The sequence below is a fragment of the Nestor notabilis genome, unplaced genomic scaffold (genome assembly GCF_000696875.1).
Source record: "Nestor notabilis isolate BGI_N333 unplaced genomic scaffold, ASM69687v1 scaffold31724, whole genome shotgun sequence".
In the NCBI taxonomy this organism is placed as follows: Eukaryota; Metazoa; Chordata; class Aves; order Psittaciformes; family Psittacidae; genus Nestor; species Nestor notabilis.
In genome coordinates, this window is record NW_009927437.1 from 1,995 (window position 1) to 13,596 (window position 11,602).

Below are 11,602 nucleotides of genomic sequence, written 5' to 3' on the forward strand. Positions count from 1 at the left end.
TGACAGTTGCACCACAGATGCCCCAAGCTGCTCTAGTCTGCTTTCAACATGGCACATAACTGCACGCTGGGGAGCAGCCTTCCTGCATCACCCTTGGACCAGCACATTTCTCAAAAAATGAAAAATAAAGACCATTTAAATGATGTTAAACTCCTGGGTATGAAGGTGTCCTCCAGAATTACTATGGATGCTTAAAAGCAGCCCTATTGTACAGCAAAACAATCCTAAAATTGTAACCATCCTGGAGTGCTGCAGGAAATGATTCCTGGTTTGGACACTGCACTGGTGAGCAGGGGTCTGAGTTCCTAATCTCAGCCATGCCCCGCCAGGCAGTCAGTGCTGAGGTGTTGTGCTGCTGGTCTGCACAAATAATAATTAGAGTATTAATTTTAATTATGAGCAATTTTAAACACATAGAATAACCAAGGCTAAACTGGCTGGCTGCTTATCTCTGAAAGACCATTTCCTAGGGTCGCAGGCTGACAAGAAGCAAGAAGCTGACACAGTCAGAGGTGTTTGGCACTTCCTTCCCATCTCCCTGACTGCTCCAGCTCTGTTTAACCCCTTCACTTCATTGCAAGAAGGACAGGATTTTTTCTCCAAGTTGTTCCTGTGATTGCAATCTGCTACTATTTGGACCTCAGTGATTCAGTTTGTATTTGTTCCTCTAATTAGCATTCCTCAATAAAAAGGTCAATGATTCAGTCCTTAATCTGAGAAAAAAACAAATGATCTTGCCTACAGAGCACACCTGCTCAAGAATATATAAGACAAAGGAAATGTTTAAAGAATACTGCTACTTCATGTTAAATTAAGCTGCTTTTTTACCTGTTTTAAGGCAAACTGCCCATTTGATCCACTGCTCTTTTTGCTTGTGTGAACAGGCTCAGGTCTAATTCTGTGGGTTTACAGATTATATTTCTGTGTGATGAATTCATGCTGTGCTTATTTTCTAAGATGTATGCCTCCAAGACATGGTGAAACCTTCAGAGGATTGTGGAAAGTTTGTTCTTAGTATTTTTACTGTGAATTGCAGGTAGAACATCCACTGAGACTGTGCTGGGCACAACAGAGCTTGAGACTGTCCATATAAACAGAAAAGGGGGCAAAGAGAAAAGTGACAGAAGCAGTAAGAGGGTAAGGGATTTGCCTGGGGACAATGGCCCTTCAGAATAAAATCATCTGCTGTCAACGAGCGCTTCACCACCCGGCATCCTCCTGGCATCAGGGGAATGTTGCTCCAACTCATCCTGGTACTCCAGGGAGGACCGCTCAAAAGATGATTTTCTTTGTATGTAGATCAGGCCAGCCGCTACCACTGGACTCTAATTTTGGCTGGCAAGTCAGGTTTTATCACAATAAAATTAATGACAACCACCACAAGCTACAAGTAATCCCCTTCCCTCAAAGCTTTACTCGAAAAAGAATATTATACTCACTCTTCAGTCTGGATGAATTATTTACATCCCATCACTGCTGTTGCTGTTTTCCTTGCCTTTTTGCCCTGTGTCACCATCCCTTTCAACCACACGCAGGCTTTGGAGACCTGCTGGCTGCTGCACAGCATTAGCAATAACCATCACTGCGAAACCCCTGCTGCTGCCACTTTGAAATCAGATCATTAGCGGCAGTCAGAGAAGTGCTGCCTGCAGCCGAGGGATCCACTGTGGGAGCAGCCTCCTGGGAGCCCAATTTCATCACAACCTGTCTGAATGCAACCGCTAGTGTCTGCCAAATTTCACATCCAAATCGATCAGAAGGAGAGAAGGGAAGAGGCAGGCAGGGAGGGGGAGAGAGCAACCAAAGCAAGATTAAACATCGTGTTATTTCCAGGGAGAAGATGACAAAGAAGAGGTGCATTGCTTCAGCAACTGTTGCTAGAGTTCCCACGAAGGCTTTTTGTCCAGGCTCACCTCTGAAGGAGACACGCTTATCTCCCTTGCTGGTGGGGCTGTTAAAACACCCACAGCACAGCACAGCTGCAAGGGCAGGAGATCTTAGGACTGCACTGTCCCCAAAACACTCAGGAGAACTATTGCCACCTCAGAAGCTGTTTCACATGCACCTTTGGGGCTCTTTCGTGGGGAAAGGTAGAGGGAAGGGAAGATGGAGGAGAGTTTCCCTCAGCACCTTCATTTACAGGGCTGAGGTACTACGAAGGGGTGGGAAGGATCCCAGTAACTGGTCTCTCTGCGACAGCTACAGGGCTGTACTGCCTCAGACAAGCCAATACTTTCTGGTGTGGCCATATTACCTTGGGCAAGCCCCAGTACCTACCCACGCAGAGGGGCACAGGAGAGGAAGGCTGTGCTGGACAGGGCTGTGCACACAGAGCAATGGCGCTGGGCCCCTGGCCAAGCGGGCAGGCCCAGGCTTGCCGCTGTGCCATGGCTGCCCTGGAGACCTCGTTGGAGCGTGGTGCTGAGAGGAGTGGTGGGGAAGGGGGAAGAGGGAAGGCAGCAGTGAGATGGAGGGGAAGGTGCTGAGGGGAGGAGAGGTGAAGGGGGAAGGTGAGGTGGAAGAGAAGGTGCTGAGGGGAGACGGAGGGGGAAAGCACTGAGGGGAAGAGCTGAGGGGAGATGGGGCGGGAAGGCACTGAGGGGAGGAGCTGAGGGGAAGAGCTGAGGGGAGATGGAAGGGCAAAACCTGAGGGGAGACGGAGACGGAAAGGAAGATGGAGGAGGGTTCATGGACAAGGATGGAGGCTGGGCCAGGGCTAACCTTCCTTCCCTTGCTCCCTGTCAGGCTTGAGGGCAGCTGTTGGGAGCCATGCCAGGCCTGCCGCAGGGCAGGAGAGTGCCACGGGCAGGCAGCGGGCGGCGAGGGGCTGCCTGTGCCTCCCTCCGCTGCAGCCCCCTGGCACGAAGCCACCACAGAGAAAGAAGCAGTGGCTGCCATGCAGGAGTGCCACCACCACCAATGTGCGGGCAGGTGAGCTGGGCTGGCTTTGCAGCAGGCATGGGAAAAGGGCACCATCCTCCCATGCACTCCAAAACACCCCATTCAGCATCTGGGGAGGGGCGGGAAGGGGTCACTGGGCAAAGCCATACGTGCACCAGTGGTATGTGGCCACTGCTCAACATCACGTTTGTGCAACTGATGCTGCACAGACACAAAGGGCAGCTGGAGCGTGGGTACCAGCAGGAAAGCAGCTAAGATCCACCTGTGTGTGTTGGCCAGAGGATATGGTGCTTGGCTCTTCCTCCATCCTGCAGGACAGCTGCCATGGAGAGAAAACACAACTTTCCTAGAAGACCGTCTATGGCACTTTAAAACCAGTCACTGAACTGCATCCTGTTTATACATATAGTTTCATATATAGTGACCAATCTATCCAAAAAAGGTTGGGTCTATGTAACTACACAGCATAAGCAGTAGGAGGCATAAGACATCTGTCAAGTAGGAAATTTCATAAACTGCCTAAGGTTTGGGGTGCTGTAAATATTTAGTGGTTTTCTTTTGGTGAGCTACATTATAGTTGTTTAAATATTCACTGTTCCACGGGTGTGAGTCACAGCACTGATCTAACTTCCCATCAGTGTGGTTGAGTTGCTGTTATAGCTACAGAAATGGAAGGTTAATTTAAAAGTCTGCCATGTAAAGGAATAGTATCTTAGTACAAAATGTGCCTGAAAGTTTCCAGAAATTGTACTATAAAAAAATAAATAAAATCACATTGGTTGCTGTATTAACTGATAACAGCTTTAAAAAATCCCCAACAACCAAGAATCAATTTCCTGCGTAAATCGAGTTAGGCAAGCACAGTGAAGTTGACTCCAGTGTAGAAGTGCTATTAATGCATTAACAGCCTCGATAAATACATTTTACAGGTGTAAGGATCATTGTGTTAGCCAATCAGATAAATATATATTTCCCACTTAAAAATAATGGCCCATTAGGGCATTAATATTTTCTTATCGATTTGTTTTCTTATTAATGGCCAATAAAGGCACAGCAACCACTCCTCTCATCATCCTCTTTATGAAATAGCCAGGAAAGCCTCAGAGGCAATGCATACATTTTTGCTAACAGCATTTATCTTTTTAACAGCTGCACACCACCACAAAACCAGAAAGCAGCAGGCCTGCTCCTCTCCATTGCTTGAAATCCCGGGGCCTGGGAGGAACCCTGACCCAGGCCAAAATAATGCAGAACAGAATTGGAAGGATGCAGAAATAAACAAGGCTGTAATACCAACTGCCACCGTTTTGGACTCTGCTCAAACAGATCAAGGTCTTTCTGCTCAGCTTAACGAAAGCCTTCGATGGGATGGGATTCTTGAAGATCCTGTAGCAGAGGAAGAAAGGCTGCGCATCTACAAGATGAACAGGAGGAAACGGTACGAATTGTATCTCCAGCAACACCTGCCCAGTGAGCCATGCTAAACTGCCAGGCATTCCCCACAACTGCATTGCAGAGCGTCATGCACCAGCAGTGATCACACCGTATGTAAAGAAGATTGCTGCAGTTGTTTTCCAGAGGAGCAAGCATGAACTGGTTCCTGAATGCTGAATGAGCTGCAACCAGCAGTGTCACCCAAAAATCTCTCAACACATTCTGCAGCTTAGCACTATTACCCACTGTCTTCTATCTGTGTGGAGAAAGGTCATTTGTATTTTAAAAGCAAACTGACCTGTTAGTTAAATTTGGATGCAACTCTGACTACATTAGCAATTAAAAGTGTTCCTTTCCATACTGCCAATTTGCCCTGGAGTGTCCCTAGTTGTTGCTATTTGTTTATTTCAAAATAATACTCACTGCATTACACCTGAGCTTTTTAGGTGATGATGTTGTCAATTGCTGGTCCCAAAACCAGCAAGCAGAGTCTTGTGGCAGATGGGCAGTGAATGACCAGATAGCTTGTTCAGAGGCTAAGATAGAATCATAGAATCAACTAGGTTGGAAAAGACCTTTAAGATCATTAAGTCCAACCATTATTTTGACTGTAAATGATTGCAAGCACATAAGACTTACCTAGTACTTAAAACTGAGCCAGCTACAAAATTGGGATTGGAATCCAACCCTCATCTCCAGGCTTATGATCTACCTACAGTATTTTATTTCGTTATAAAAATTCTTTATATCAGCCCCTCTGATTTGACATCCTGGAGAAGCACAACATTTATACAAGGAAAATGAAGCACATCTCTAACAATGGAGCTGTCCTTTTCATCATATGTACTAAGAAGCCTATTTGGCCAATCTGAAGTAAAAATCTTGTCAAGCAGTAGGCTGCCTTGTACCCCTTCAACTTCTCATAGTAAATGAACATTGTTCATACAGAATGTTACTACAGTATTGAAGGAAAACAGCCCAGACCATGCTAAAGGAGGTATTTGGAAACAAGGTGGCATATCACGAAGAAACACGTTTTCCTGAAGCCCTCCTGAAAGATACTGTTCTGATTTTTAAAGGTTTTTCTTTATGGCTCTTCAAATGGACTGTCTTTTATACAGCAATTCATGTTTAGATACATCTTTTTCTCCTGTTTAATACTTTGAACACTGCATGACACTCAAACGCTTGCATGGACTTTTGCAGGAGCAGTGGCAAGGTTTAAAATAGCTTCAGAGCTCCCTAGATTCCAATAATGTCATTACATGCAAATCTAGAGCTTTTGCAAGCAGATAACCAGATGAACAATAAAAAGTAAGCAAAAAAATCCAATTAAGAATTAATTAACTGATGTTCAATTCTACTCTGCCAGAGATACAAACAAAATCAGCATGCCTGTAAATTAGGAAAAGATTAAAGAACAGATTAGGCATCCAGAACACTACAGCACTCCCCTCAAAACAGTAGTTTGTAACGATTTTGTTTTTATAGAGTTTAATGCATAACACATTCTAGCCTTATTTTACACTGTATTTACTAATCTAGTAAATTATCTAACATAGAGCATCTACATTTTTAACCAAAATTAAAAAGAAATTTCTGCCTGGTTAAATACCTGTTGTATTGGAAAAGGTTAAGTGCTTCATTTGTAGGATATGCTGAAATCCACACCAGAAACTTTCTTTAAAAATAAAACTATACCAGATGAACAACTCAAATACATGCTGGAGAGGGTTTTCAGCTGTCTTCAAGGCACTTTTTCAATGTCTTAAAGTGATAAACCCACAATATTTGGTGTTGTTTTGGGTTTTTTTTTAATATAGGTTTATACAGGAAACGCCTTCCTAGAATATCTGAACAACAGTAACACATGACAGAAACAAAAGGGGAGCTGGGATGGGCAGGATATATTATATATTTATTTCTAAGTAAATACTATAATAAACACTGGAAAGCTGTGAATGAAAAATAAAGAGACTTCCCTATATGATGGTTTTCAGATCATTTATTACCAATAAAATAAAAGACAAACTGAAAATTAGAAGGAGGGGGTGGAAACATCACGGACATCGGAACACTTGCACAGAGCTAATCAGAGCTTTGCAAATGCTGGAACATAAATAATTTAAAAGGTATCTCTACCAATTAAAATGTTTTTAAGAGGTACATAATTAAGTTTGTTTGCTTTATAAAAATCAGGTGCTTTATCCTAAAACCATATGTAAGGATCAGTTCATTTCTAACTAGGGACAATTAACAATTACAACTTGAAATAATCCTCTCTTAGATCTCCTGCAAATGAATTCATTGGAAGAGCGCTGTCGGAGCAATCCAGGGTCCGTGTTCTTCCAGTGTCCTGTGTCCAACAGTGGCCAGCACCAGATGTTTCAGGAGCAAGGTATGTGAAACTGCCAAGCGAGCAATGCTGCAATAGCTTTCCTAAAGGAGTTCTGTCCATTTGAAACCCCACACGCGTAGGGCTCGAGTTGTGCCTTCTGCTACACAGCAATTACATCCTGGAGCAATACTTAGGGGAGAATTGCAACACGTGTATTTAACACACCTCCTAAATACCGGAGTCTGAAACCAACATGTTAAGTGAGAAGACCATGCTGCTGTTAACCACTCTGGAGCAATGCCTACCTGACTTTGGCATCCTCTGTCACCCTGGGATTGTTTTGGGATCTGGTTTTCTGAGGCATGTACCAAAGATTAAGGACATTCTGTTCTGAGCTAATAAATAAGTAAAAAAGCAAAACAAAACAACAAAAGAATCCAACCACACAAACCCACCTTCTTGCTGCATTTTAGTCTCCCAAATCATTTCAGCTCCCACTCAAGTACACTTCCACACCATTCATGACACTTGCACAAACACGTTAAGTACAGCTCAAGAACAGGCTCCCGAGTTTTGAACTCACCACTGACAAAATTCACCCTTGGGGCTAGGCACTAGCAAAGTCCTCTTTAAAAGCAGGTCCAGGGCTGATATTATACCACAAGGTTACCCACACCTCAGAGGAGCTTTGGAATACATGGAAAAGCCTTGTCTAGCCAAGTCAAGTCTACCAAGTGTTTCTGAGCGGCTACACCACACTAGCCACCAACATAGCCAACACTAGCCCATGCTCTCAAAAGCAGATGCTCTCCATACTACACTGCTCCCTGTCAATATAGGAAAAAACAAACTGGGTAAAGTAAGAAACCTCTCCAACTTACTTTCGTCAAAGCACATGATAAACTAACACACATAACATCCAGATGGACTTCCATAGTTTCTGAAGTTATTCCCTTTGGTCCCCAATCTCATCACGCACTTGGGACTGGAAGGGTTATTCAGCAGCCTACAGACAGGCAGATGCTGCCCCATTCCAGTGACATCCTGAATACTAAAGTCCAGAGAGGACACGGACCTTTGCAATGAGAAGTTCAACGGCGAAGCAGAGCTACAGCTGTGGATTTTGGTACGCAATAAAAATTTGCCTCTCCTTTGCTACCTTCTAATTCTTCACAACCCCCACCATGACAGCATATTACACCGATCCCAGCATCTCCTCCATTCTAGGTCCCTGTATATACTGTGCATTTTCCAACTCCTAGTTACAACTCCCTCAGCACAGACAGTACAGTGTTGGTAAAAACAAGGCACCAGTGTTTTTCTGCCACCGCATTGTCAAGACCTGACTTTCCAACAATACAGGGATAATCTTTGGCCTGATATTCTTCATCACAACTCCAACTACATGCACAGAAATGCCAGCATGTTACACAGACTACAGCGTTGTAGAAGTTGTGTAAGAAAAGAAGATACACCATTCCTCTACAGAACTTGAATTACCTGATCCTTTCTCTGCTGCCTGGAGCTGCAAAAGCAATTTATCTCCTGCTCTACTCAGAATTCCTTTCCCACTCACACCTTTAAACCAGACATGAACTGCCATAGGATAACATTTTAAACTGCAGAATTCTAGATTTTTCTGTGCTAGATTTTCCCAGCAATTTCCAGGAGGTGGTTCTTCTAGACAAAACAGTCTCATGATCTGAACTGACACGAGTGACAGCTCTGGCTATCTGTAACCAAATGACCTGGTAGAATCCCTACAAGAAAGCAAAGGGCCGTTATTTTTGCACATCACCACAAAACATCAAACAGATTTCCACCTGCCAGGCACTATTCCACATTCTTTCTTACCTGTCATTTTTTTCTCTGGGAAAATACTTCCCACTATTTTCATCTGATTACTGCACTGTGGGGAAGGGAAGGGAACTCATGACTTTAAAGGTGAAGAAACAAGTTCCTTAGTTATGATCCCACAGAAAACTGCATTCAGGCCATTCTGATGCTTAAAGCAGGAATTAAGAGCTGAGAAAGAGGGTCTGTACCCACTTTAGCTAGTGGAGTTAGCACAGTACTTTAGATGGGACTGAGATGGATCAGATCAAGAGAGATGGCTGTCAGTCAGCAACCATCCAGGACGCAGTCGTTCCCAAGGTATTCCGCTGTTTCCAGCTCTATGCTGGAGAGGAACCGCCGTGTGGTCTTACGACAGTTGTAATCCAGCGTGGTGGTGTACACAGTCTTGGCATGCTTCGGGTAGATGATGGTGGTGCTGGTGAAACGCTGGGGCTTGTTGCGGGGCTCGAAGTGGACCTCGACTTTGTAATTGCGCCATGTGCAGTTTGGGACACAGATGACTGTCTGACTGCAAGAGGAAACGCTTAAGCCCACTGGCATATAGATGTCATCGATGAAGTGCTTCTCCGAGTCATATTTAACTGAGGATGTGTACCTGAAATACAAGAGAAGTGTGTGAGCTCTGCTCCAGAGCAGCAGGCTGCTTTGTCTGGAAAGCTGAGCCATCAGGTCAGGTGGGTCCTCAGCCTTGCACCTACCACCTCAACACAGGAACAGCCACATCACATTGTTCTGCTGGTGTCATACTCATTTATGGGAAGAAGAAAAAGCCTTTCGTTAGCAGCACGCCCAACACTGTCTCTGTTTTGTCCAGCTTCCAGCACTACCAAACATCATCTCAATCCTTGTGTCCACTGTTTTAAGCCTCAGCTCTATGAACCTAACAACCTCCTTCAAACTCCAGTGACTAAACCCAGAGGCCTACATCTACATTTAGGCTTTGCACATAAGCATCCTCATTCATCAGAGTGCCAAGTCCATGGCAGCACACATTATTTTTCCAGTTACCCTCTGGCAAGAGCCACACAGGAGTTCTCTGGGATCATTCACAGCATGGGGCATTCTATCTGAAGGCAAATTTCTGGAGATTCAACAGGCAGCAAAATGCTACAATTTACACACCAAACTCCACTAGCAATAAAATCCTCCATGCTGGATTGCAACGAAAGTTTTCATGACCTTCACACTGCAACAACTCTGTGTTAGCTTTTCCATAGTGCTGACTGCCTTCAGTTCCAGCCCCAGCACAGGCTCCTTACCCACACCAGAGCATCTACCCTTTCTACCCCTGCATTAGGCTTCTATTTGACTGTACCTGTCTACCTCTGGTTGCACAGTGATAAACTGGAAGCCTTCATTTCTCCTTACAGCAAATCACCACATTCAAAGGAATAATTCACAGGCTCTGATGCAGCACATTAAAAAAACTAGTAATTATGTACTCTCTGAATACTAACTTACATTTTAGTTCATAAACCAGCCACAGCTGATAAGGTAGAAAGTGCTTATTATAAAACTATGAGGTTACGAGAGCAAAATTCCTTTCCCCTAATAAAACACTCCTAGAAAGGAGGCTGCTTTGAAGATCTTCCATCACGATTACCTTCTGGTTAATTGGTTGAAAGGACAACATTTTGGAGCAGTACACTGAAGGTAAAGCAGGAGAGTAAAATACAGGAAAGTCTTCCTGAGTAAAAAAAACCCATATGGGATTAAAAGGTGCTGAACACTCCTTCAGCCTGTACAAATGTCCAGGTCCAGGAATGTACAGCTGCATGGAACAATAGCTCTGCAAATAAATTAACTTGACTCACAGGCACTGATAAGGCCTAACTGCTACTTTACACGCTAACTCCTTCAAAACTAGATGGCTGTAACACTGCATTTACCTTATTTCCTTTGGCGGTAAAGGGTCAAACTCAACTCCTTCGCCAAATGATAAAGGACACAATCTTGGAGGGCAGCTGGAGAGAACAGGGCTGGGGGAGAACACAGAATTCTGAAAAGAAATGCAAAAATAATCCCTTTTATGTTACAATTTGGTATATTCTCAATAAAATGCATTTATTTAGCCGTTGGTACAGAGTTGTCAAGGTTCACGTTTACATGCAAGAGGATCTGCTAGTACAAGACATGCCTATAGGTGCAACCTGCAGGTCTCACTTAACACTGGTCTATAGCATCAATGATGCGGCAAGGTGTATTTTTTTGAAGTCCTAACTCCACAAACTTACTTCACAGAAGCCACTTTGGGGAATGAGAGAGGAAAATAGCCCCTCAGTGCAGTGTAGCTTGCTGCAGCATGAACTATAGCCCACTCGCTGGATGAGCTCACCTTCAATTTATAGCTAACATTATACGAGCGTACAAGTGCGCCCTCCTTGCTGGAGTCATCAGATACACCCATGGGCAGATCACAGCAGGAAATTATTGCAGGGCATCTTGCTAGAAGCAACTCCTTGTTTCATAGCTACTCAGTGGCTACTATTTAAAGGCATTAAATCCAACCTAGTTCACATGCAACCTGTTGGGAAGGATTAACTCATTCCCACTGAGCGGCAATGCACAGAGCATCCCTGTGCTCCTTTCCTGGACAGGCAGCACCTCAAGCCGACACCAGCCCAGCACCATCCCACAGCCAGAAAGAAACGAAAGCGGCCCTGGAGGGGCCTTTCTGAAGCCACTTCTGTTTTACTACCCAGGGCAAGGGGGCTATGGGAATCCCTCTGCTCAACACATGGCTCTCCTATGGCCTTTTCCAGTTCCATGCCAGCACCCCTGTAGAAAAGTGATGTTTCCTCTGACCTGCAATTTCCAAAGTATTTGTACCAACCACTCAGCATCAACATCCAAAAATGGTTTTGTGAGAAACTAGCATGTCTCTACCTGATACTAATAACTGAAGCCAAAAGTTAGCATAGAAACTTCCTACTCAGGGCCACTCTCTGGAATAATGAGAGTTCCTTTTCCCCTGGGATCTTTCAAAGATGTGCTGCGATGCAGCCCCAATGCCTACCGGGGTCAGGAGAGTTGGGGCTTCCCTCAGATCAGCAAGAACCGACCTCAAAGCCG

General features: G+C 44.5%; 2 protein-coding genes across 2 annotated transcripts; one reads left to right on the forward strand and one right to left on the reverse strand.

Moving 5' to 3' along the window:
• Positions 1-2,336: 2,336 nt before the first annotated feature.
• Positions 2,337-4,493, forward strand: LOC104405375 (chromosome unknown open reading frame, human C17orf97). Its single transcript, XM_010014064.1, is given in 3 exon segments — positions 2,337-2,433; positions 2,746-2,931; positions 4,051-4,493. Coding segments are annotated over 3 exon segments (726 nt in total).
• Positions 4,494-8,794: 4,301 nt separating this feature from the next.
• Positions 8,795-10,937, reverse strand: FAM101B (family with sequence similarity 101, member B). The gene is made up of 3 exons (XM_010014066.1): positions 10,866-10,937; positions 10,420-10,529; positions 8,795-9,125 (listed from the first exon to the last, which is right to left on the reverse strand). Exons 1-3 carry the CDS (start codon positions 10,935-10,937, stop codon positions 8,795-8,797), a joined length of 513 nt encoding a protein of 170 aa, XP_010012368.1.
• Between the last annotated feature and the right edge of the window lie 665 nt (positions 10,938-11,602).

Excerpts from the sequence above, each read along its gene's own strand:
- FAM101B (XM_010014066.1), bottom strand. The coding sequence starts at position 10,937 with ATGGGTGTATCTGATGACTCCAGCAAGGAGGGCGCACTTGTACGCTCG. Across the intron at positions 10,530-10,865 it reads ATGTTAGCTATAAATTGAAG|AATTCTGTGTTCTCCCCCAG; the intron begins GTGAGCTCATCC and ends ATTTCTTTTCAG. Across the intron at positions 9,126-10,419 it reads TTACCGCCAAAGGAAATAAG|GTACACATCCTCAGTTAAAT; the intron begins GTAAATGCAGTG and ends CTTGTATTTCAG.